Consider the following 22347-nt stretch of genomic DNA (forward strand, 5'->3'; position numbering starts at 1 on the left):
AACAATATTTCGTTCAAGATTTTGCCCCATCCATACTTTGAAGATGAGGCTTTAAGCTCACTTGAGATGTTTTTATAATCAGCTTGCCTAATAATTCTTACAGCCTTAAGCATGAAAAACCTTTGAAAACTGAAACTTTGTATAGGAATTCTAATAGCCAGTAACAAGTGTCAATTTTTATTCATTCCAAAGGCGTTAAGAGGTCCTGACAGCATTTCTGAGAGCTCCATCATGAGGGTATAGTGTTTTGTTCAGTATTACATGGCCAGTTAGTGTGACAAGGGAGACCTACTTTGGTACCCAAGGAATGGCTGGTTGTGATAATGGGCAAAAGTCAAGGTGCTGACAGGGCTGCTTCAGCACTTACAGGTTAAATGAAGGTGGGGGAGGCAATAGCACCACTGCCAACGTTAAGCAACTCCACCAGTCTCACTCCAAAGCAGTACAAAATATAAAAAGTTAAAAATCTTAACATACTCCCATTGTCCAGGAAATCCTGTGTCATCTGGTAAGAGGGAGGAATCTCAGCCCCATTCCCTCAGGTCCTTGTCACGTTAGCTTCTTGATAGCTTCAATCCACTCGGAACGCTCAGCCTTGCTGCTGGCCTGGATATAATAGTGGATGTCATCCTTAGTAATCACTTTGAAGAGGTTTCCCTGGACGTTCCCTTTAACCCCTAGGCAGGAAGAAAAAAAAGAAAAATCAGTGAGTGAATATCCATGTCTGCTTTCAGCTGGGAACAGCTGAAAGTCACTGAGACGGACAAAAACACATAATGAAGTATTTCTTAGTACAAGTGTGCATATATGGTTAGAAAATCCCACCAGAGGCATGCTTTCCTGTTTGCCTCCCATCCATCCCCTCTCCCTCATCTGTGCCTTAAGGCCTGCTAGTTTTATGTCTGAACGTTCTTGGAAGACCTCTTGGCCTGCCCTCCATGATAACCATAGGCCTGCAGTCTCACATCAAAAAAGTCTAGTAGGTTTATGTTAAAAGCATGGACAGATGTGGGATTTGACTGAAATTGTTTAATTTCTTTGAACCTCAATCTTCCCATCCATAAGTTGAGAATAATACTACCTTCCTTAGCTGTCTAGTGTGAAATTAGCACGATAACATATTAAACTGTGTTGTCAATCTTTAAACACTATTGTAAGCTATTGTTCTTAGGTGGAAGCTTATGGGCCAGTAAGCACAGAAAAGGAAGGGAAAGAATATTAAAGATGAGAATTATTTAGTTGTGTTGTTAAAACACTAAGAATACCCCACGTGCCCTTTCTCTGATTTTGAAATTGGCTTCAGAATTCACACCATTCACTGTCTCACTGAGAAAGCCCCTACTCAGTCCCCACAGCTTCGTCCATCATCAGCAGAGCATTACTGAGAAAGCAGGAGGGAGGACCCTGAGATGAGGATGGGGCCAAAGTTGCCCCTTACCAGTGGGAACGCCATTATCCTCCAGAGCTGACACCAGGGAGCCACGAAGAGAAAACCCACCCACTGGCCGGTTCTCTTCCTGCAAAGGAAAGGAGAGCTGATTAGGGACTGTGTGAAGGCACAGAACTCTTATTAAAGAGACAGAAATAACTGGGCCACATTACCTGTCTCCTGAGAAACCTGAATGCAAGTCAAGAGGCAACAGTTAGAACCTTACATGGAACAACTGGTGCAAACTTGGGAAGAGGAGGACGTCAAGGATGGATATTGTCACTCTGTTTATTTAACTTATATGCAGAAATGCCAGATTGGATGAATCACAAGCTGGAATCAAGATTGCCAGGAGAAATATCAACAACTTCAGATATGCAGATGACACTACTCTAATGGCAAAAAGCCATTTAGAGGAATTAAAGAACCTCTTAATGAGGCTGAAAGAGGAGAGTGGCTTAAAACTGAACATTCAAAAAACTAAGATCATGGCATCTGGTCCCATCACTTCATGGCAAATAGATAGGGGAAAAGTAGAACCTGGGACAGATTTTCTTTTCTTGGGCTCCAAAATCAGTGCAGACAGTGACTGCAGCCATGAAATTAAAAGATGCTTGCTCCTTGGAAGGAAAGCTATGACAAATCTAGACAGCATATTAAAAAACAGAGACATCACTTTGCAGGTCTGTATAGTCAAAGCTGTGGGCTTCCCTAGTGGCTCAGATGGTAAAGCATCTGTCTGCAATGCAGGAGACCCGGGTTCGATCCCTGGGTTGGGATGATCCCCTGGAGAAGGAAATAGCAGCCCACTCCAGTATTCTTGCCTGGAAAATTCCAAGGACCGTGGAACCTGGTAGGCTACCATCCATGGGGTCGCAAAGAGTCGGACACAACTGAGCGACGTCACTTTCACTTTCATAGTCAAAGCTATGGTTTTTCCAGTAGTCATGAACAGATGTGAGAGTTGGACCATAAATAAGGCTGAGCACTGAAGAACTGAATCTTTTGAACCGTGGTGCTGGAGAAGACTCTTGAGAGTACCTTGGACTGCAAGGAGATCAAACCAGTCAATCCTAAAGGAAATCAATCCTAAATAATTTATTGGAAGGACTAGGCTGAAGCTGGAGCTCCAATAATTTGGCCACCTGCTGTGAAGAACTGACTTATTGGAAAAGACCCTGATGCTGGGAAAGATTGAGGGCAGGAGACGAATCAGGAGACAGAGGATGAGATAGTTTGATAGCATCACCAACTCAACGGACATGAGTTTGAGCAAACTTTGGGAGATGATGAAGGACAGGGAAGGCTTGTGTGCTGCAGTCCACGGGGTCACAAAGAGTTGGACAGGACTGAGCGGCTGACCAAAAACAACAGAAGAATCATGCTCTCATCATACCACCCTCAGCCTACTAAAGTATTAGTCCGTGAGAGTCGTTTGTAACAGAAGATGAGGCTGCACTTGGACATCCCATGGCAAGTTATCTGCATGAGTGAGGAAGTTTGAGCTTCATTTCACAGCCAGTCACATCAGCACCACGCCCCTCCCTGCCCCTTAGCCCTCCCTGTGGTCTAGCAGGGTCCCCAGGGGCTCCTTCAAGCTCTCTCATGTTCTTGGCTTAGGGTTGGGTTCCTGACTGAATGCACACTCTTCATTATTTCAAAAAACAAATGAAAATCTACCAAGACAAGGCTGAACAGGCTGACTAAAAAGCCATGTTTCTGTTCTTTTGATTGGAATTAAATCAACTGAGCATGCAGTAATACTTATTATCTGAAACTCAGAATTATGGCTTAAATATTAAATGGTAAAAGAAACCTTTCAAAACATTGGTGGGGACAAGAGGATGAGGGGGCAGAATTCACGGCCTCTTTGGGTGGAAAGGGGTGAAAAGAGGCTGGAAAGCACCAGTCAGGAGTCTCTTCATCAGCTCAGCTCCCCCTTCGTAGGCACACAGCCAGCTTTGGAGGAACTGAAAGATGTGTTTCCTCCCAAAACAATGAAGATATCCACTGAGCAGGATCAACTGAGCAGGCGACGATGTGATGAAAGAAAAGAGAGGTCAGACTGGGAGGAGCAGTTTGCAACTTGTGGAAGGAAAGGCATTGTGGGTGGAAGTTATGGTAGGGAGGCTGGGAGGAAGGCTGGAGGTGGAACCACCCCAGCTCTGCTGGGGAGAGACATGTCTGGAAGCTCGACAAGGTACTCACTTTGGAAGGGTCGTAGTAATGCAGAAAAGCCGGGTCCTTCCTCAGAACAAAGCGCCGCACCTTCCAGTTTTTCCTCTTGTGCCCCTGAGGCAAAGAAAGGACGTATGGCTCGTGGGTGACAGCTTGTAGTCACATCCTCCTGCCTTCACGCCTCTAACGCCTTAGGCCTGCTTGTCTGGGACTCCTATGGGCACGGACATGTGCCGGCCCTTTGCTTTGGCTCCCTTGTGGCCACCACCGGACCCTGACTTAGCAGATGCTGCTGACAACTAGTGCCCTCTGGAGTCTCAGCCCTTCCCACCCTTTGTGGGGGTTCCTGCCTCCCCAGAGGTTCAGGACTGTCCACCTCCTCCCAGCTCCAAGGCGGGCTGTACCATACCTGCTTGGCCAGATAGCCTTGCTTCACCACAGTGCCACTTAACTCCATGGTGCTGAGACTGATTTCTTCCTTGGGACTTATCTTCTTCTTGCAGCTCTCAGCCTGGTAGGAAGGAGAGACAAGGACTCTTGTTACCAACACATCCCAGCTCCAGGCTGGGGAAGCTCCCACAGGGGAAAGGAAACTCCCACTCCACCTGGGGGTGAAGCTGTACCCCCTCCCCGAGCCCTAGGCCTCTCCCCGCTGACCGTGGACCCTTGGCCCACACTTTGTGGCCTCTTCCTCTCTGCTCCCATGCCAAGAGGAACCCAGGCCCTCACTTACGAATGTGTACAGGGCCGTGGAGTCATCCAGGAACTGCTCAGACAGATCCCCCGAGCGAATGGCTCCCATGCTTCGGGTGCCTACTGGCCGAAGGAAGTTCTCCTCCATGAGCACCGAGGCCAGCGTCACAGCCTCCAGACGGCTGGCTGCAAAGCCGTTAGAGAGGAGCCAGTCCACCAGGGAGGAGCCTGCAGTGGGGCAAGAGCAGCACCCGTCAAAACGACAGGCTCCAGACCAGCTTCCTCAGGGGTGCCTGGCTGTGACCTCATTGACCTTGACCCCTGGGGCAGCCTTGGAATAGCCTTGGGGCTCGGCCCTGGAGCAGACCAAACACCAACCCTGCTGCCCAGAGCTGTGGCCACACCTACCTCTCAGGCTGGCCCGTTGGCTGCCAAGCAACTCAGGGCTCACCACTGAGTCCCAGGTCACCAAGCCCCAGGTCTCCAGTCCCTGGCCCAGCCCCGGGGGTGGGGTAGGGGTCAGGGGCTCACCTATGAAGGTCTTTTTGTAGGTGCTTCCCTGCTCCATGTTGGGGCTTGGTCGGATTCCGCAGCTACTGTCGCGCATCTTGTCCACGATGCGACTACACGGAAAGAAGGCAAAAGAGAGGAGACCCTCGTCACATTGACAGGAATGAGGGTGGGTCCATGAGCCACTGCTGAGGGTATAAAGCCCGTGGCAAGTGGCATAATACACATTGCGGAGAAAGAGGGGTATTCTGTTATGCATCAGAATTTGAGAGGTGGGATTGGGGAACATTTCTTCTTGTTCATCTAAATGTCTAGCATAGAAGTATTAATTAAGTCACAGCTTAATTTAAAAACAAAAGAATTATCTATGATCTGCTGTATAAAGTCCAAACTCCTCCAGCTACTTCTCAAAAGTCACCCATCACTTGAACCCACTTTCATCTGCTGTTGGTCCTCCCTGCACTCACCATGGGTTAGCCACGCCCTGGGCACATATGATGCTTTCGAACTGTGGGGCTGGAGAAGACTCTTGAGAGTCCCTCGGACAGCAAGGAGACCAAACCAGGCAATTCTAAAGGAAATCAACCCTGAATATTCATTGGAAGGACTGATGCTGAAGCTCTAGCACTTTGGCCACCTGATACAAAGAGCTGACTCACTGGAAAAGACCTTGATGCTGGGAAATACTGAGGGGAAGGAGAAGAGGGCAACAGGGGATGAGATGGTTGGATGGCATCACTGATACAATGTACATGAACTAGGGCAAACTCTAGGAGATGGCGAGGAACAGGGCGGCCTGCAGTCCATGGGGTCGCAAAGAGTCAGATGCGACTTAGCGACTGAACAACAAAGATGAACAATCAAGATTCCAGAGCCGGGTATGGAGGTTTTTGGTAAGCCTGGGAAGTTCTGCTTCCTGCAAGGTTAGTGGGCATTTCCTGCAGATGCGTGGATATAACAATTTCCATGAAGGGAATTCCTTTCATCCTTCCCTACTTTATAGTATCACTGCCACCACTGACCTGCTTTCCTTCTGTTCTGTGGGACAATCCCTGCCACCAATGGCAGACCTTTTCTTATTGTCTATGTAGGTACTTGGGCTGGAAAGCCCCTGAGATGAGACTTTGTTTATGCCCATCTGCATGAGCACCTAGAGCGATGTACGGCATGCAGCAGGCACTCAGCAACTATTTCTTAAAAGAGTGAATGGATGGATGGATGAAGAATCCCACAGAATAAGAATGCAGCTCTTAACAGAACACATGTTCTTGCCACCAGGCTGCAAACAAGACTAATGACTTGGTGAGTGGAGATTCCTGGGGAGCTGTTTTTATAGCCCTGAGCATCCCGGTTGACACTGAAGGGAGGGGGTCAAGACACTGAGGTGGGCAGGAGCAGCAGGGACCCCAAGAAGTTACCAGAGCAGGCTGGCAGGGCCACTCCCACATAGGGAAAACAATGTAAGCAGGCCCTGGAGCACAGTTGCAGCACCAGCCAGGCCTATGTAGCAGCCACAGAGGTCCCCTCCCTGAGCCGAGCAGACAGCAGAGGCTGCAGCAAAGCCAGGGAGGGCGAGGGCAGGGCCGGGCACTCACTGCAAGCTGATGTGAGGGGGCAGCTTGAAGGAGTTCTTCAGCAGGTGAAGCTGTTGGACCTTCCCCGGCTGCCCCGCGTGGATGGCTCCTGTTATCTCGAAGGCCCAGGCGTCCCTCTCCTCTCGAGAACAGGCCTCCAGGAAGTACTCCGTGGATGTTTGAGTTTTCAGCTTAATGAGGAGCTGTGGGAAGAGACAGCCAGTCAGACCAGGCTGAGAGGGAGAGAGAAAGCTGGCTGGGCAGCAAAAATGACAGAACCGAAGCAGATCTGGGAGACCACGTGATCCAGTGACTGCCCAATGCCTCACCCCTCAACCGCGTCCCAGCTGCTGGGCGTTTAAAGATTCCCTTGTACACCATCAGTGACAGAGAGTTCACCACCTTGGCCCCTTTGGATAGACTAATTAGAGCAGAGTCTGCTTCCTGAGGCCTTGGTCTCTCTGCTCTCTGCTCTGCCTTCTCGATTAAGCTCACTTCTTATGAGAGTCCCTGTGCTAAAGAGGGAAACACACAGGCTTCCAGGTGAGACTGAGCTAGAGCCATAGCTACGGTCGCTTAGGCACATTATAGGACCCACTGAGCCTCTCAATGCCTTCCTCTGTCCTCTGAGGCTATTAACGCTTACCCTGAAGGAACTCAGTTCTGCTCCTTTTGATCATCTTCTTTTTTATTTATTTTTTTAAACGTATTTATTTTTAATTGAAGGATAATGGCTTTACAGTAGCTCAGTTGGTAAAGAATCTGCCTGCAATGCAGGAGACCCAGGTTCAATCCCTGGGTCACAAAGATCCCCTGGAGGAGGAGATGGCAACCCATTCCAGTATTCTTGCCTGGAGAATCCCATGGACAGAGGAGCCTGGCAGGCTACAGTCTATGGGATCGCAAGAGTCGGACATGACTTAGCAACTGAACTATTGTGTTGGTTTCTGCCAACATCTACATCAATCAGCCATAGTATACCTGTGTCCCCTCCCTCTTGAACCTCCCTCCTATCTCCCTCCCCATCCCACCCCTCTAGGTTGTTACAGAGCCCCAGTCTGAGCTCCCTGAGTCATACAGCAAATTCCCCTTGGCTATTTTACATATGGTAATGTAAGTTTCCATATCACTCTCTCCATACACCCCACCCTCTCCTTCCTCAACCCCCCGTCCCGCCCCCGTGTCTGTAAGTCAGTTCTCTATGTCTACGCCTGATCTTCTTCTTGGTTGGGTCTAATCATCCCAAGTCTTTCACACATTCTTCATATAATATGGTTTAAACTTTCTCAACCAGTTCATGCCCGAATCTCCATCCATCCCAAAGTTGTACCTGAGCCAGACAGCTTGTAAGGGCATCTTCCTCCTTTTCAGCAAGACAGTGTTCTCTGTGGCCAATAATATCTGTACCAACATTTGGAACTGTTTTTCAATTAACCACTTGCTTTCATAACAAGATCATTAACTGAAAGAACCAATCTTACAATTTTCTTCCTTGACTTCTCCAAGCCTAGCCAATTTCTTGGCACTTACTGAGCCCTCAGTAAATGATTAATTCCGATTCTTTTCTGATGGTAGATGGTAAATGATTAACTCAGGTTCCTTTTAGGGTTGAGCTGCTCCTGACTTTTGGAACACGTACCCCCTGGGGGATGAAAGCCATCCTATTGAACCTGAAGTAGCAGTAACTATTCACATCTGTGTGGTACCTCCTAGGCTACAAATGTTTTGACCCACCATTACCTTCATGATCTTCACCATAGCTGTGAGCAACAGTCAGGTGTCATTACATTATCCAAGTTTATAGACGAGGAACTCAGGCTCAGAGAGGTTCAATTACCTGCCCAAGGTCACGTGCCTGGTATGTGGTGCAGCCAGGATTTGAGTCTAGGTTTTTCAGTAACTCGGCTCTTACCATGACTCATACCACCTTTGGCTAAGAGGCCAGGGAAGGGGGTGGTCTGGGGAGTGGGAGGGAGGCGCTGGGAAGAAGGGCCTTCACTTACCGGTCGGTTTTCATACTCCAGGCAGGGGCAGGTGATGGTGCAGCCATCCAGAAGGATGCGGCCCTTGGGAGGGGTCACTTTCCGACCCCCCTCGAACTTGTAGTATAGCAGCGTGTTCTGCCGAAGAATGAACCACCGTGCTTTCCAGTTGTGGACAATGTGACCCTGAGGACAGACAGGAGAGCCCTGAGGTGAGGTGGCCGAGGGGACGACCTGGTCATAGGGAGAGGAGTCTCGTTGCACAGGTGGTCAGACTGTGCCATGGGATCAACTCTCCAATAAGGAGATAACGCTCTGTCTCTCTTGCTTAGCTTAATTTTATTTTTTAATTTTGAAATAATTTTAATTCAGAGAAAAGCTGAAGACAAGCATAAAACTTTTTTACAAAAAAAAACTTTTACAAAACCATTTAAGAATTAGTTTTTAACATGATGCTCCATATATTAATATTGATGCTTCTCAATATTTTATTGTCTCCTACCAAAAAATAAAAAGTATTTCCAACATAACCACAATACAATCATCAACATTAGGAAATTTACATTTCCTCTGTTCCATAAACTCCACTCAAGTTTCACCAATTATCCCAATAATGTCCTTAAGAGCCAAAAGATCCTGTTCCAAATTGTATGTTTATTTTCATTTTCATGAAGAAATTGTGAGCTTTGGATCTCTTTGTCATCTCTTTTGAGTATGTAACAATTGGCGTTGACTTGCTAGTTCCCATTTGTTCTTTTTTTCTATGGTTATAAGCCTTGAAAGAAACTGCAAAATACACAGAAGAAAAGATCCTAGGGACTTCCCTGATGGTCCAGTGGCTAAGACTCCGAGCTCTCAGTGTAGGAGGTGTGGGTTCCATCCCTGGTCTGGGAACTAGATCCCACACGCAGCAACTAAGAGTTCACCCACTGCAACTAAAGATCCTACATGCCTCAACGAGGACCCAGCACAGCCAAATACATAAACAAGAGAGAGATCCTATTAATACCTTGCATTTCCTTTGTCTTTTTCCCTTTTAGTTTTTTTTTAACCAAGAGCATATTACGAATAGTTTTATTTTCCAGTCTTTCTTTTGTTGACTTTGCCAAGCATCTTCTCACACCATTCAGTTCAGTTCAGTTCAGTTGCTCAGTCGTGTCCGACTCTTTTCGACCCCATGAACTGCAGCATGCCAGGCCTCCCTGTCCATCACCAACTCCCGGAGTTCACTCAGACTCAACATGTCTTTTAATGACCAACAAGTGGATCTTTGCGACCCCATGAATCGCAGCATGCCAGGCCTCCCTGTCCATCACCAACTCCCGGAGTTCACTCAGATTCAACACGTCTTTTAATGACCAACAAGTGTATGTATCATCTCCTTGCCCATCTCCTGTTGTTTGCAAGTGAGGTTTCTTTTTTTTTCTTTTAACTATTATAAACAACTTCATAATGAATATCCTTGCACATAAGTTTTGATCTGCATCTCTAATTTTTTCCCCTTAGGATATATCCCCCCTCCAAAATGTTACTAGTTGAGGGATATGGGGAATTTGTAAAGTGAAGCCACAAATTAAGAACTCTAACCATCTTACCTAACCTGGTGTGACAGACCTAAAAGGCAGGGGAGCCTGTGGGGCTCTCAGATGGGTCATGGAGCCAGTGGACAAAACAGGCAGGTGAAGACAGAGAGTCTGTTTCTAGAACAGACCAGTGGATGGGGGAATGTCTGCTGAAGAATCAGAATGGAATAGCTTTGTACACGCTCATGAAAGTGACTTTCTTGGCATATTTCCCAGAGCAGAGCCCAATTAGGGCTGGATTCTAACCAAGAGAGATGCACTTTATTTGAATCAGAGACTGTCTGCAATTACTGGTTTCCTGACCCAGCCCTGATTCATTTCCAAGGCCCCTTCAGTTGTCACATGTGTGATGCTGCAATTCTGTTTCATGCTCAGCAGGTATGCACTGAGTGTTAGAGAACTGGAAATTGTTGAAGGGGTTGACTGTGTGAGCACTGGTCTAAGCCAAACAGAACTTACTGTGGCAACTAAGGATGGCATATATATAGGCTTTCCTGGTGGCTCAAATGGTAAAGAATCTGCCTGCAATGCAGGAGACCTGGGTTCAGTCCCTGGGTAGGGAAGATCCTCTGGAGAAGAGAATAGTTACTCACTCCAGTATTCTTGCCTGGAGAATCCCATGGACAGAGGAGCATGGCAGGCTAGACTCCATGGGGTCACAAATAGTCAAATACAACTGAGTGACTAACTCTTTCACTTTTCCATATACATACATATTTAATTGGAATATTAAATATATATTTATACAAATATTTACACATCTATATATATTAAATATTTATATCTATATATATTTAATTGTCACCCTGCTTATTTAACTTATATGCAGAGTACATCATGAAAAATGCTGGGCTGGATGAAGCACAAGCTGGAATCAAGATTGCCAGGAGAAATATCAATAACCTCAGATATGCAGATGACACCATCCTTATGGCAGAAAGTGAAGAACTAAAGAGCCTCTTGATGAAAGTGAAAAAGTTGGCTTAAAACTCAACATTCAAAAAACTAAGATCATGGCATCTGGTCCCATCACTTCATGGCAAATAGATGGGGAAATAATGGAAACAGTGAGAGACTTTATTTTGGGGGTCTCCAAAACCACTGTGGATGGTGACTGCAGCCAAGAAATTAAAAGACACTTGCTCCTTGGAAGAAAAGCTATGACAAACCTAGACAACATATTAAAAGGCAGAGGCATCAATTTGCCAACAAAGTCCATCTAGTCAAAATGGTTTTTCCAGTAGTCATGTATGGATATGAGAGTTGGACTATACAGAAAGCTGAGTGCCAAGAATTGATGCTTTTAAACTGTGGTGTTGGAGAAGACTCTTGAGAGTCCCTTGGACTGGAGGAGATCAAACCAGTCAATCCTGAAGGAAATCAGTCCTGAATATTCATTGGAAGGACTGATGCTGAAGCTGAAGCTCCAAAACTTTGGCCACCTGATGCAAAGAGCTGACTCATTGGAAAAGACCCTGATGCTGGGAAAGACTAAAGGAAGGAGGAGAAGGGGACGACAGAGGATGAGATGGTTGGACGTTATCATCTACTCAATGGACGTGAGTTTGAGTAAGCTTTGGGAGTTGGTGGTGGACAGGGAAGCCTGGTGTGCTGAAAAGAGTCAGACACGACTGAGTGACTGAATTGGAATATAATTGCTTTACAAAGTTGTGCTAATTTCTGTTGTACAATGAAGTGAATCAGCCACATGCATACATATATCCCCTTCCTCTTGAGCCTCCCTCCTACCCTAAATATGACTTTTAACAGTTAATCTGACAAGAGTTTACTAATATGTCTAAGTGTCATTACATTATATGGTACGTGAGCTGGGCCCATGAGAGGACAGATATGTCAAGCTGAATTTTACAGTTTTGCTCTCTTCACTCTATCCTGTACCAAGAATCCACGTTACATGATGGCGGATGGCTTTTCTTGACACAAGCTGACATGTTTAAAGAAATGAAAAAGATTTGCTCTAACTCCTCAGCAATGAGGGTCCTGTACTGCTCTCCACATGGCCCAGACTCGGGTCTCCTTGCTCGATGAGCCCCTGCTGAGGGGGTTCAAGTGCAGCATTAGCAGTAAAGGCAGTGAACTGCCAGCACACAGGTGTAGCTGGTGCAGAGAGGAGACTGCCATCTAAGCTGACGGCATGGGGGCCAGTGTAAGGTGAAGGAGAGGAGGCGAAATAACCTTAAAACATAGGCATTCTGGGCTGCATTATGCCCTTCTCCCAAATTCATAGTTGATGCCCCAACCACTCCCCCACCTCTACCTTGTGCTGTGCTTAGTCACTGAGTCATGCCTGACTCTTTGCGACCGCATGGACTGTAGCCTGCCAGACTCCTCTGTCCATGAGGATTCTCCAGGCAAGAACACTGGAGTGCATTGCCAGGCCCTCCTCCAGGGGATCTTCCCAACCCAGGGATTGAATGCAGGTCTCCCACATTGCAGGCGGATTCTTTACCACCTAAGCCACCAAGGAAGCCCAACAATACTGGAGTGGGTAGCCTATCCCTTCTCCAGGGGATCTTCTTGACCCAAGAATCACCACTACCTTAGAATGTGACTGTATTTGAAGAGAAGGTCTTTAAGGTGATTAGGTTAAATGGGGCCATTGTGTGCGTGCTAAGTCACTTCAGTTCTTTCCAACTCTTTGCCATCCTATGGACTGTAGCCCACCAGGCTCCCCTGGGATTCTCCAGGCAAGAATACTGGAGTGGGTTGCCATACCCTCCTCCAGGGGAATCTTCCCCATCCAGGGATTGAACCTGCTTCTCCTATGTCTCCTGCATTGGCAGATGGGTTCTTTACCACTAGCACCTCCTGGGAAGCCCAGATGAGGCCATTACCTGGGTCTTAATCCAATCTGACTGGGGGCCTCATGAGAAGAGGAAATTTGGACATACAGATGTCAGGGAGGCCTGCACACAGAGCAAAGACCATGTGAGCACACAGCCAGAGGTGTCACGCATGGGCGAGCTGAGGAGATGGCCTAAGGAAACCAAACCTTCGACACTTTAAACCTTAGACTCCAGCCTCCAAAACTGTGAGAAAATAAATCTCTGTTGCTTAGGCGATCCCATCCGTGTCTTTTGTTACCGGAGCCCTCATAAACTAAAACAACAGAGAAGAAGAAAGGGGCCTGGAGACGTTAGGGAGAAATGTGAAACCAACAGATGTTGAGCAGAACAAACTAATACACAGATAAGGCTACATTTCCTGGACAAAATGCTACATTTCCCAGAATTTCTGGCATGAGGGGAACAGGGAGGTGGCTAGTGGCTGCCAGGCCTGCGCATGGGGCACTGATGCATGTTTGGCAGCCACCAAGGTGGTGGAAGGACGGGGTCTTCTGACGCCCAGTCCCCAGAGTTATCAGGAACACGTCACAAACAGCATCGGCAGGATGTTTCCACTAGAGACGCCTCCTGGTGCTGTGGGGTATTTCTGTCTGGCTGCATTGTCCCTGGCTGTATGGCACTTGGTCCTCCCAAATATATCCAACTTACCCTTCTGTTCAAACTTGCTAGAGAGCACTGCGTTATGAGCCACTAAGAATCCAGTCTGACAGCAAAGGAGAGCAGTCTGAGAAAGGCTGAGATGGCCTCACTTTGGAGGTAGAGCACTTGAAGCAGCTGGTGACCTCACTGTGGCCGGAGGGGAGTCCCTAAAGACTTTTAAGCAGAATGATGACAAGCTTAGGTGCTCATGTTAAAAAAAAATCACCTGACTGCACTACGGCAGAACCCCTGAATTAAGTTCGGCCAGACGGGAGTGGGCAGCTCAGCTAGAGGTTCCTGTTGCTGCTGTGTCACTTCAGTCATGTCTGACTCTGTGCGACCCCATAGACGGCAGCCCACCATGTTCTCCCGTCCCTGGGATTCTCCAGGCAAGAACACTGGAGTGGGTTGCCATTTCCTCCTCCAATGCATGAAAGTGAAAAGTGAAAGTGAAGTTGCTCAGTCGTGTCCAACTCTTAGTGACCCCATGGACTGCAGCCTACCAGGCTCCTCCGTCCATGGGATTTTCCAGGCAAGAGTACTGGAGTGGGTTGCCATTGCCTTCTCCAGAGGTTCCTGTAATAACCCACAAAACAGGAAATATCCCAGCTCTACGGATAAGCTACATCATACTGAGAGGGTATAAGAGACTGACCCAAAGTCAGCAGGTAAAGGGTGTTAAAAACCAAAAATACACTGGTTATAGTGGGAAAAGAACCCAGGCCTCCCTTCACCTGGGCATCTTCTACCTTCTCCAGGCTCCTTGTCTGTAAGCAGCTGGCGGGGATCAGAGGTCATTTGGACCATGAATGGCTTAGCACCCTGTTAGGTGGAAGGAAAGTCCATAAGATGGGATGTAACCCTAGGACTGGGCTTAGAAAGCACAGAGTTTTACAGCTGGAGGACCCTTTGAAAAAGTCTATATAATACTATGGGCTTCCCTGGTGGCTCAGATGGTAAAGAATCTAAACTCCCTAAGTCTCATAATGAGGAAACTGAGGCCTAGAAAGGTCTTGCCCAAGACCCTACAATCCTGAAGAAGCAGAGATGGTACTTACTATGGGTTGAATTATGTCCCTGCAAAAGACATGTTGAAGTCCTAAGCCGGGAGATCTGTGAGTGAGGTCTTATTTGGAAATCGGGTCTTTGCAGATGTAATCAGGTTAAGATGAAGTCATTCAGTTCAGTTCACTTCAGTTGCTCAGTCATGTCCCACTCTGTGACCCCATGGACTGCAGTACCCCAGGCTTCCCTGTCCATCACCAACTCCCAGAGCTTGCTCAAACTCATGTCCATCGAGTCGGTGATGCCATCCAACCGTCACATCCTCTGTCATCCCCTTCTCCTCCTGCCTTTGACTTTTCCCAGCATCAGGGTCTTTTCCAATGAGTCAGTTCTTCATATCAGGTGGCCAAAGTATTGGAGCTTCAGCATCAGTCCTTCCAATGAATATTCAGGACTGATTTCCTTTAGGATTGACTAGTTTGATCTCCTTGCAGTCCAAGGGACTCTCAAGAGTCTTCTCCAACACCACAGTTCAAAAGTATCAATTCTTCAGCGCTCATCTTTCTTTATGGTCCAACTCTTACATCCATAAATGACTACTGGAAAAACCACAGCTTTGACTAGGCAGACCTTTGTTGGCAAAGTAATATCTCTGTTTTTTGATATGCTGTCTAGGTTTGTCATAGCTTTTCTTCCAAGGAGCAAGTGTCTTTTAATTTCATGGCTGCAGTCACCATCTGCGGTGATTTTGGATCCCAAGAAAATAAAATCTGTCACTGTTTCCATTATTTCCCCATCTATTTGCCATGAAGTGATGGAACCAGATGCCATGATCTTCGTTGTTTGAATGTTGAGTTTTAAGCCAGTTTTTTCACTCTTCTTTTTCACTTTCATCAAGAGGCTTTTCAGTTCTTCTTCACTTTCTGCCATAAGGGTGGTGTCACCTGCATATCTGAGGTTACTGATATTTCTCCTGGCAATCTCGATTCCAGCTTGTGCTTTATCCAGCCTGGCATTTCGCATGATGTACTCTATATATAAGTTAAATAAGCAGGGTGTCAATATACAGTCTTGACGTACTCCTTTCCCAGTTTGGAACTAGTCCGTTGTTCCATGTCCGGTTCTGTTGCTTCTTGACCTGCAATCAGATTTCTCAGGAGGCAGGTAAAGTGGTCTGGTATTCCCATCTCTTGAAGAATTTTGCACAGTTTGTTGTGATCCACACAGTCAAAGGCCTTGGCATAGTCAATAAAGCAGATGTTTTTCTGGAACTCTCTTGCTTTTTCTATAATCCAATGGATTTTGGCAATTTGAGTACCAGCTGAGCCACCAGGGAAGCCCCATACTAGATTAGGATGGCCCTAAAAACACTTACATAATTGGTGTCCTTATATGAAGAGGAAATTTTGGACACTGAAAGACACATGGGGAGAAGATGGTCATGTGATGATGGAGGCAGAGATTAGAGTGAAGCATCTACAAGCCAAGGAACACAAAAGAGAGCCTGTGTGAGATAATGCATACATGCGTGTGCGCTCAATAGTGTCCAACTCTCTGCGACCCCGTGGACTGCAGCCCGCCAGGCTCCTCTGTCCAAGGGATTCTCCAGGCAAGAATACTGGAGTGGATTGCCATTTCCTATGTGAGATGACAGAAAATACATATATTTTTCTTTGCCCCCAGTTCTTGGTAGAGAGCTCCTGAACCCCTTGAAGTTTCTTGGGTGACAGGAGCATCTTTTGTGCTAATGAGGAAACTCTGGGTGGGCTTCTTGGTGAGGGCTGGCCACTGGAAAGACTGAGCCATGATTAGCAGCTTGGAATTTTTAGCCGCCCCCCCCCCCACCATTCTCTTGAGAAAAGAAAAGAGCTGAAAGTGGCTTTGACAATTTGTCATGCTTACATGTGCCTCTATAAAATCCCAAAAATATGGGATTTGAAGAGTTTCTAGAAATTCACCCCAAGCAGAAGGTCACTGGAACCTCTGATCTGTGGTTGGTTACACAGTCAGAGCACAGGTGATAACTTGGGCTTCGGACTGGCATCTGAAGTGTGTGTGTGGCGGGTGGGGGAAGGCTGGGGAAGCAGCCTTGTGAGACTGCGCTGTTAACCCATGGGACCGGAGACTGCCTCTGGGTAGATGCGTCAGAACTGAGTTAAACTGTAGGACACACACGGGTGGTCACAGAGAATTGCTTGGTGTGGGGGGAACCTCCACACATTTGGTGACTAGGAGAGTCAGAAGTGAAGTAGTCTGTGTGAAAGTAAATGAGAGTCACAGGTGGAGAAAAACACAGCAGGTAAGAACTAAATTTTTCCTTACCTAGGAAGGAAAAATTGGTTTTTCCTTTACAGCCTGCAAATACCAGAATCAAAAGAGGCAAGGAAGGGCTCTCCCCTGCAGGCTTCGGAGGGAGCACGGTCCTGCTGACACTTCAAACAGACTTCTAGCCTTCGGAACTCCTTCTAGTCTTTTTTTCACCCAAGTAATTTTTCTTTTTCCTTTCTCGTACCATTTCTATTTTTACTCTTTGGACTATAATATGAAAAACATTTTTAACATCTGCATGACCACGTGCTATGCTAAAGTCGCTTCGGTCATGTCTGACTCTTTTTGACCCCATGGACTGTAGCACACCAGGAGCCTCCGTCCATGGGATTCTCTAGGCAAGAATACTGGAGTGGGTTGCCACGGCCTCCTCCAGCGGATCTTCCTGACACAGGGATCGAACCCACGTCTCTTACATCTCCTGCATTGGCAGAAGGGTTCTTTACCACTAGCACCACCTGGGAAGCCCTATGCTGCTGCTAAGTCACTTCAGTCTCGTCCAACTCTGTGCGACCCCATAGACGGCAGCCCACCAGTCTCTGCTGTTCCCGGGATTCTCCAGGCAAGAACACTGGAGTGGGTTGCCATTTCCTTCTCCAATGCATGAAAGTGAAAAGTGAAAGTGAAGTTGCTCAGTTGTGTCCAACTCTTCGCAACCCCATGGACTGCAACCTACCAGGCTCCTCCGTCCATGGGATTTTCCAGGCGAGAGTACTGGAGTGGGTTGCCTTAGCTTCTCAGGGAAGCCCTATGCATAACCATAATTCACTTGTAATCATTTGTTTATTTGAGGGACATGTAGGTAGCCTCCAGTTTTTATTCTCTATCTAAATAACACTTTATTCCTAAAGCCTTTTTAAAAAAAAAATTATTATTTATTTATTTTTGGCTGTGGCGGGTCTTTGTTGTTCCATGACATGTGGGAACTTAGTTCCCCAATCAGGGATCAAACACACATTCCCTGCATTGGAGGGCAGATCTTTCACCACTGGAGAAGTCCCATTCCTAAAGCTTTTATGGCCTTTTCTGGAGATTGAGTCCTACAGATGAAAGATCTAGGTTACAGCATGTTGACATGGCCATGTCATTTTCTAAGAGTTGTAGGAGGTACAAGCCAGGCAGCCATGCCTGATGTGTTCCAGCCGCTTCTTTAAAGACAAGCAGCCCTACCCATGCAGACCTGCCCTCCTTCCTGGGCACCCTCCTTTAACACCAGGCTAAGTGAGCACCCTGCATTTTTGCCTGGAGCTTCGCTGTCTTTCTTGTCTGGGCTGGATTAAGAATCAAATCCATCTTGCCCCTGCCTGTCTCCTGCTTCACCCTCACCGGTGATGACTGTTCTGTACTCTGGGTTGCCAGCTTGGGCCCCGCCCCACTTCTGTACCGTAAACCCTCTTGAACCTGTGGAATCCCACAGTCACAGTCCTGCAACTTCCCTGGTGGACACAGGGGCTGCTGCTGCCACCCAGGAGGAAAGGGGAAATAATGGGGGATGCGGGAAAGCCTGAGTGATCAGGAGGGAGGGACTGTTGGCAGGGGCAAGGGGCCCCATTCCTCACTTTGCAGGAAAGGGTGTGGCTTCCGCTTGCCTCGGGGTCAGGCTTCCAGCTCCAACTGCTTGTCTTTGGGTTTGGCTGGACAGCTCTAGGGATTTCAGTCTAGCCTGTCTATGGGCTTTTGGGGTCAGACGAGTTGACTGTCCTCCCTTCTCTGTACCTTGGACTCCCTAAGGGGCCACGCTATACTGGCCTGTCTGGAAGAGAACTCACCTCCTCCCCTCCCTTCAACCCTCCCTTGACTCTGCATGGTGGTGGTGGTGGTGGGAAATCACGTAAGGCAAGCCCCAGTAACGGGGATGCCCACAGGGGCCCATCTGAGAGGGTTTGTCTTCAACAGGCGCCTAGCAGGCTCAGTTATTCTACCAACCAACACCTTCAAGGAACTTTTCCTGCAGCTTCTCAGGTGAGGGAGAGAGGGACAGGGAACTTGGTGGGCAAGCCCCTGACAATCAACAATGCCCATCAAACCCCCCACCCGTCTCCCTCACCTTAGAAGCCACAGGAAAAGTTCTCCAAAGGTGCTCTCTCTGGGGTGTGGCTGCCTCCACAAACCCTGAAGGACTAATCTATCATTTTAATCCCGGTGACACGAAACAGGCGTGGAATTCTGTACCTGCTTGTATCCAGTCTGACCCTTGATCCAGCACAGCCTCCTACACCTCCTCTGGCTCATAGTTTTGAGCAAACAACACACCTACCCTCCTATATCAAATAATGTGTAAAATAACATAACTATATTCCCTACTGACCTGAAAGAGACTTGGGACCTCAGAGTTGATCTGCTGGCCAGGGAAGGCCATGGGAGGGAGAGTCCCTTCACCCCTCTTCACCCATCCCCCTGCCAAAGCTGGAAACTCAGTAGAAGAGCCGGAAGGCTCATCCCCAGGTTTTATGCTCTGCTGTTAGGTTAGCATAGAATAGATGTTCAGTGTGAACATCAATGTTAAAAGAACTTTTCAAATCTAATTTCCCTCCTGTAGCTGCTTTTTCCTTCATTTTCTACCTTGGTCCCATATGCCTGGTTTTCCTCTGGACTCTTGCTTGCTGTGGGAAAAGCCGCATGTGGTGACGTGGAAGGAGTGAGGATGGAGACTGCTCAGAGACTGCTTGAATTTATGCTAGTGGGTATCTTCACCTCTCTCCTTTCCAGAATGGCTAAAACTTTTTATGCTTACCAAAGTGAAGGAAAAAACAAATTCTATTTATTTGCTATAAACTGTGATAGATTCAGGGTTTCCATGGTGGTTCTGTGGTAAAGAATCCACCTGCCAATGCAGGAGATTCAGGTTTGATCCCTGGGTCAGGAAAATCCCTTGGAGTAGGAAATGGCAACCCATTCTAATATTCTCGCCTGGTAAATCCCATGGACAGAGGTTCCCAGTGGGCTGCAGTCCAGAGGGTTGCAAAAAAGTCGAATACGACTTAGGACTAAACAGCAACAGCAATAACATGATAGATTCAACCACAAGTGAAACAGAATGATCTAAAGTACTTCAGCGTCAACTGTTCCATTTATATAATATTAATACTCATAAGGTAACCAGTCGTCCCCCAATATTTTCAACATGATCAGTAAAAACTATAGAATTTGGAAAGGCTGAACACCACATAGAAATGACATGTGACTGGATGGAAGTCTTGGAAAATAAAACTCCAGATTTGTGAAAAGAAACAATACAGCTGACCCCTAAACAACAGGGGATCCAGGGCAAAGACCCCTGAGCTGTTGAAAATTCACATGTAACTTTACAGCTGGCCCTCCGGGTTCTCTAAACAAGGGCTCAACCAACCACACAGCGACACGGGGCTCTGGGCAAGCGACCTCATCTTTCTGCCCCTCGGTTTCCTCATCTGTGATAGAGGGATAATAATACCCACCCTGCAGTGGGCAGCCTGAGTGGCTTCGATCCTGCTCCATCACCCACTGGTCCAGATCCTGAGCAAGCTACTTAGCCTCTTTGAACTTCTTTTTCCCCTTTCAGAAAGGGCGGTAAGATGGGACCACCGACCTGTCGGACTGTTGGGAGGATTAAAAGAGACAGCGTCCAAGACTGGTGCACAGCAGAGGCTTAACAAACAAAGGCTTTCTCCTTGCTCACGGGTTATTGTGAAGAATACAGGAGATGATGCATTAATCGGACGAGCTTGGGGGACTACAGAACACCCTTCTGTTGTTTTAAGACATCATAGTTAAATCCTAGGCACTTCGTATTTTAGTAAGTTGTTTTAAAGAAGCTGTCCTCCAAAGGGTAGCCGCCCGCCCGCACCCCACACGCGCTAGCCGAGCGGGATTCTCCTCCTTGCCCGTACCCCCAGCCCCTCTTTTCTAGCTAAAGCTCACCCCCAGCCACCGCCCACCCGGCTCTGTCCGCTACACGCGCGGCTCCGCCCAGAGGGTCCCCAGCCCGCCCGATCGCGGCTCAGGTAAGCCGGCGGCCGCCGCGCAGCCGCCCCGGGCCGTGTCCGGAGAGGCTCCGGCACGCTCACCCTCTTGACGAGGAAGCCCTCCTTGAGCACGCCGTCCTCCATGGCGCCGTCCCGCGCCGCCCGCTCCTCCGTTCCCGCGGCGCCCAGGAAGCGCCTCCGACCCGGCGCGGCGCCGCCCCCTGGCCCGCGCCCAGAGCCCGAGGCCGCGGGGCGTCCCGGGCAGGAAGTCAGTCCAGGTCGGGATTTCTAACGTGCTGCCCCCACCGAAGGTGCCCTGAGGTCCGTGGTTAGTCCTCCAGTTGCTGAGCCTGCCAGCCGTTCGCGTCCCGCCCCGGCTGCCGCCATCCAGGTGCCCCCTGCGCGCTGGGCGCCTCTTACCCTTCCGTCTCTGCCCATCTGCCGCCACTCCCAGCCTTAACCAGGTGCCTGCCTCGCACCCAGTACATTGCTCTCGACTAATACTTAGGGAATCAAGCTGATCGGAAAGGATTTCAAGAATCTGGAGTCATCCCTGAGCTCTATAGAAATAGGGGATGGGAGAGTGGATGAGGTGCGCCAGGTTGGGAACAGGATCCTGGCCTCTGGTAGGCGCAGAGAAATGTTCCCATTAGCGAGGTCAAGGATTTAAGGAAGCAGGCACCATCTGCAGGGGCCCTCTGGCCCCATAAAACCCCTCTCTGCCAAAAAGGCTGAAACTGAACTTTCCATGATTAGGGGGAAAATTTAAGGGAGAGCCAGGGAACCCAGTAATCTAGATAAATAAAAATTTAATGCAACATTCTAAAATATGTTAAGTGTTTTTGAAATTTTTAAAATAAAAATTAAGGCCAAAAAAATCCATGTTTAACAAAATGTCAAAAACAGGAAAGCATCCATAATACTGAACCCGTCCTTACGATGCTGTCCCTTTATCCATTGCTTGCCCCAGCATGAAGGGCCAGCCCTATTAGGACTGTTCATCAGGACAGGAAAAGACCCCAAATGCCTAAAAGGGAAGAGAAAGCTCTAGATTGGGAGAAGGTGCCCCTGGGTGCTTTTCAAAACTAACCAGGAGCCCACCCCCAAAGCACAGTGGGTGCCCCTGCCCTAGAAATGGCCCCCTTCAGCCTTCTGTACAGACTGACTTTGGGATCTCAGAGGAGTACAAAATGAAAGGGGCTTTCATTCCATTTCAGAATGAACATCAACTCCGCACCTACTGAAGCCAGACCTGTATTAAGTTCAGTTCAGTTTCTCAGTCATGTCCGACTCTCTGCAACCCCATGGACTGTGGCACACTAGGCTTCCCTGTCCATCACCAACTCCCAGAGTTTACTCAAACATGTCCACTGAGTCGGTAATGCCATCCAACCATCTCATCCTCTGTTGTTCCCTTCTCCTCCTGCCTTCAATCTTTCCCAGCATCAGGGTCTTTTCCAATGAGTCAGTTCTTGGCAACAGGTGGCCAAAGTTTTGGAGTTTCAGCTTTAGCATCAGTCCTTCCAAAGAAGATTCAGGACTGATTTCCTTTAGGATGGACTGGTTGGATCTTCTTGCTGTCCAAGTGACTCTCAAGAGTCTTCTCCAACACCAC

General features: G+C 47.9%; 1 protein-coding gene across 1 annotated transcript; it reads right to left on the bottom strand.

Annotated features, from left to right (window-relative positions):
• Window positions 1-163: 163 nt before the first annotated feature.
• PLEK2 (pleckstrin 2) lies at window positions 164-20883 on the bottom strand. Its single transcript, NM_001102334.1, has 9 exons — window positions 20835-20883; window positions 8388-8552; window positions 6406-6587; window positions 4832-4923; window positions 4341-4528; window positions 4017-4118; window positions 3638-3721; window positions 1439-1517; window positions 164-677 (listed from the first exon to the last, which is right to left on the bottom strand). The coding sequence occupies exons 1-9, from the start codon at window positions 20874-20876 to the stop codon at window positions 550-552; spliced, it is 1062 nt and encodes a 353-aa protein (NP_001095804.1). The 5' UTR covers window positions 20877-20883; the 3' UTR covers window positions 164-549.
• Between the last annotated feature and the right edge of the window lie 1464 nt (window positions 20884-22347).

Source organism: Bos taurus, chromosome 10 (genome assembly GCF_002263795.3).
Source record: "Bos taurus isolate L1 Dominette 01449 registration number 42190680 breed Hereford chromosome 10, ARS-UCD2.0, whole genome shotgun sequence".
Taxonomy (NCBI): domain Eukaryota; kingdom Metazoa; phylum Chordata; class Mammalia; order Artiodactyla; family Bovidae; genus Bos; species Bos taurus.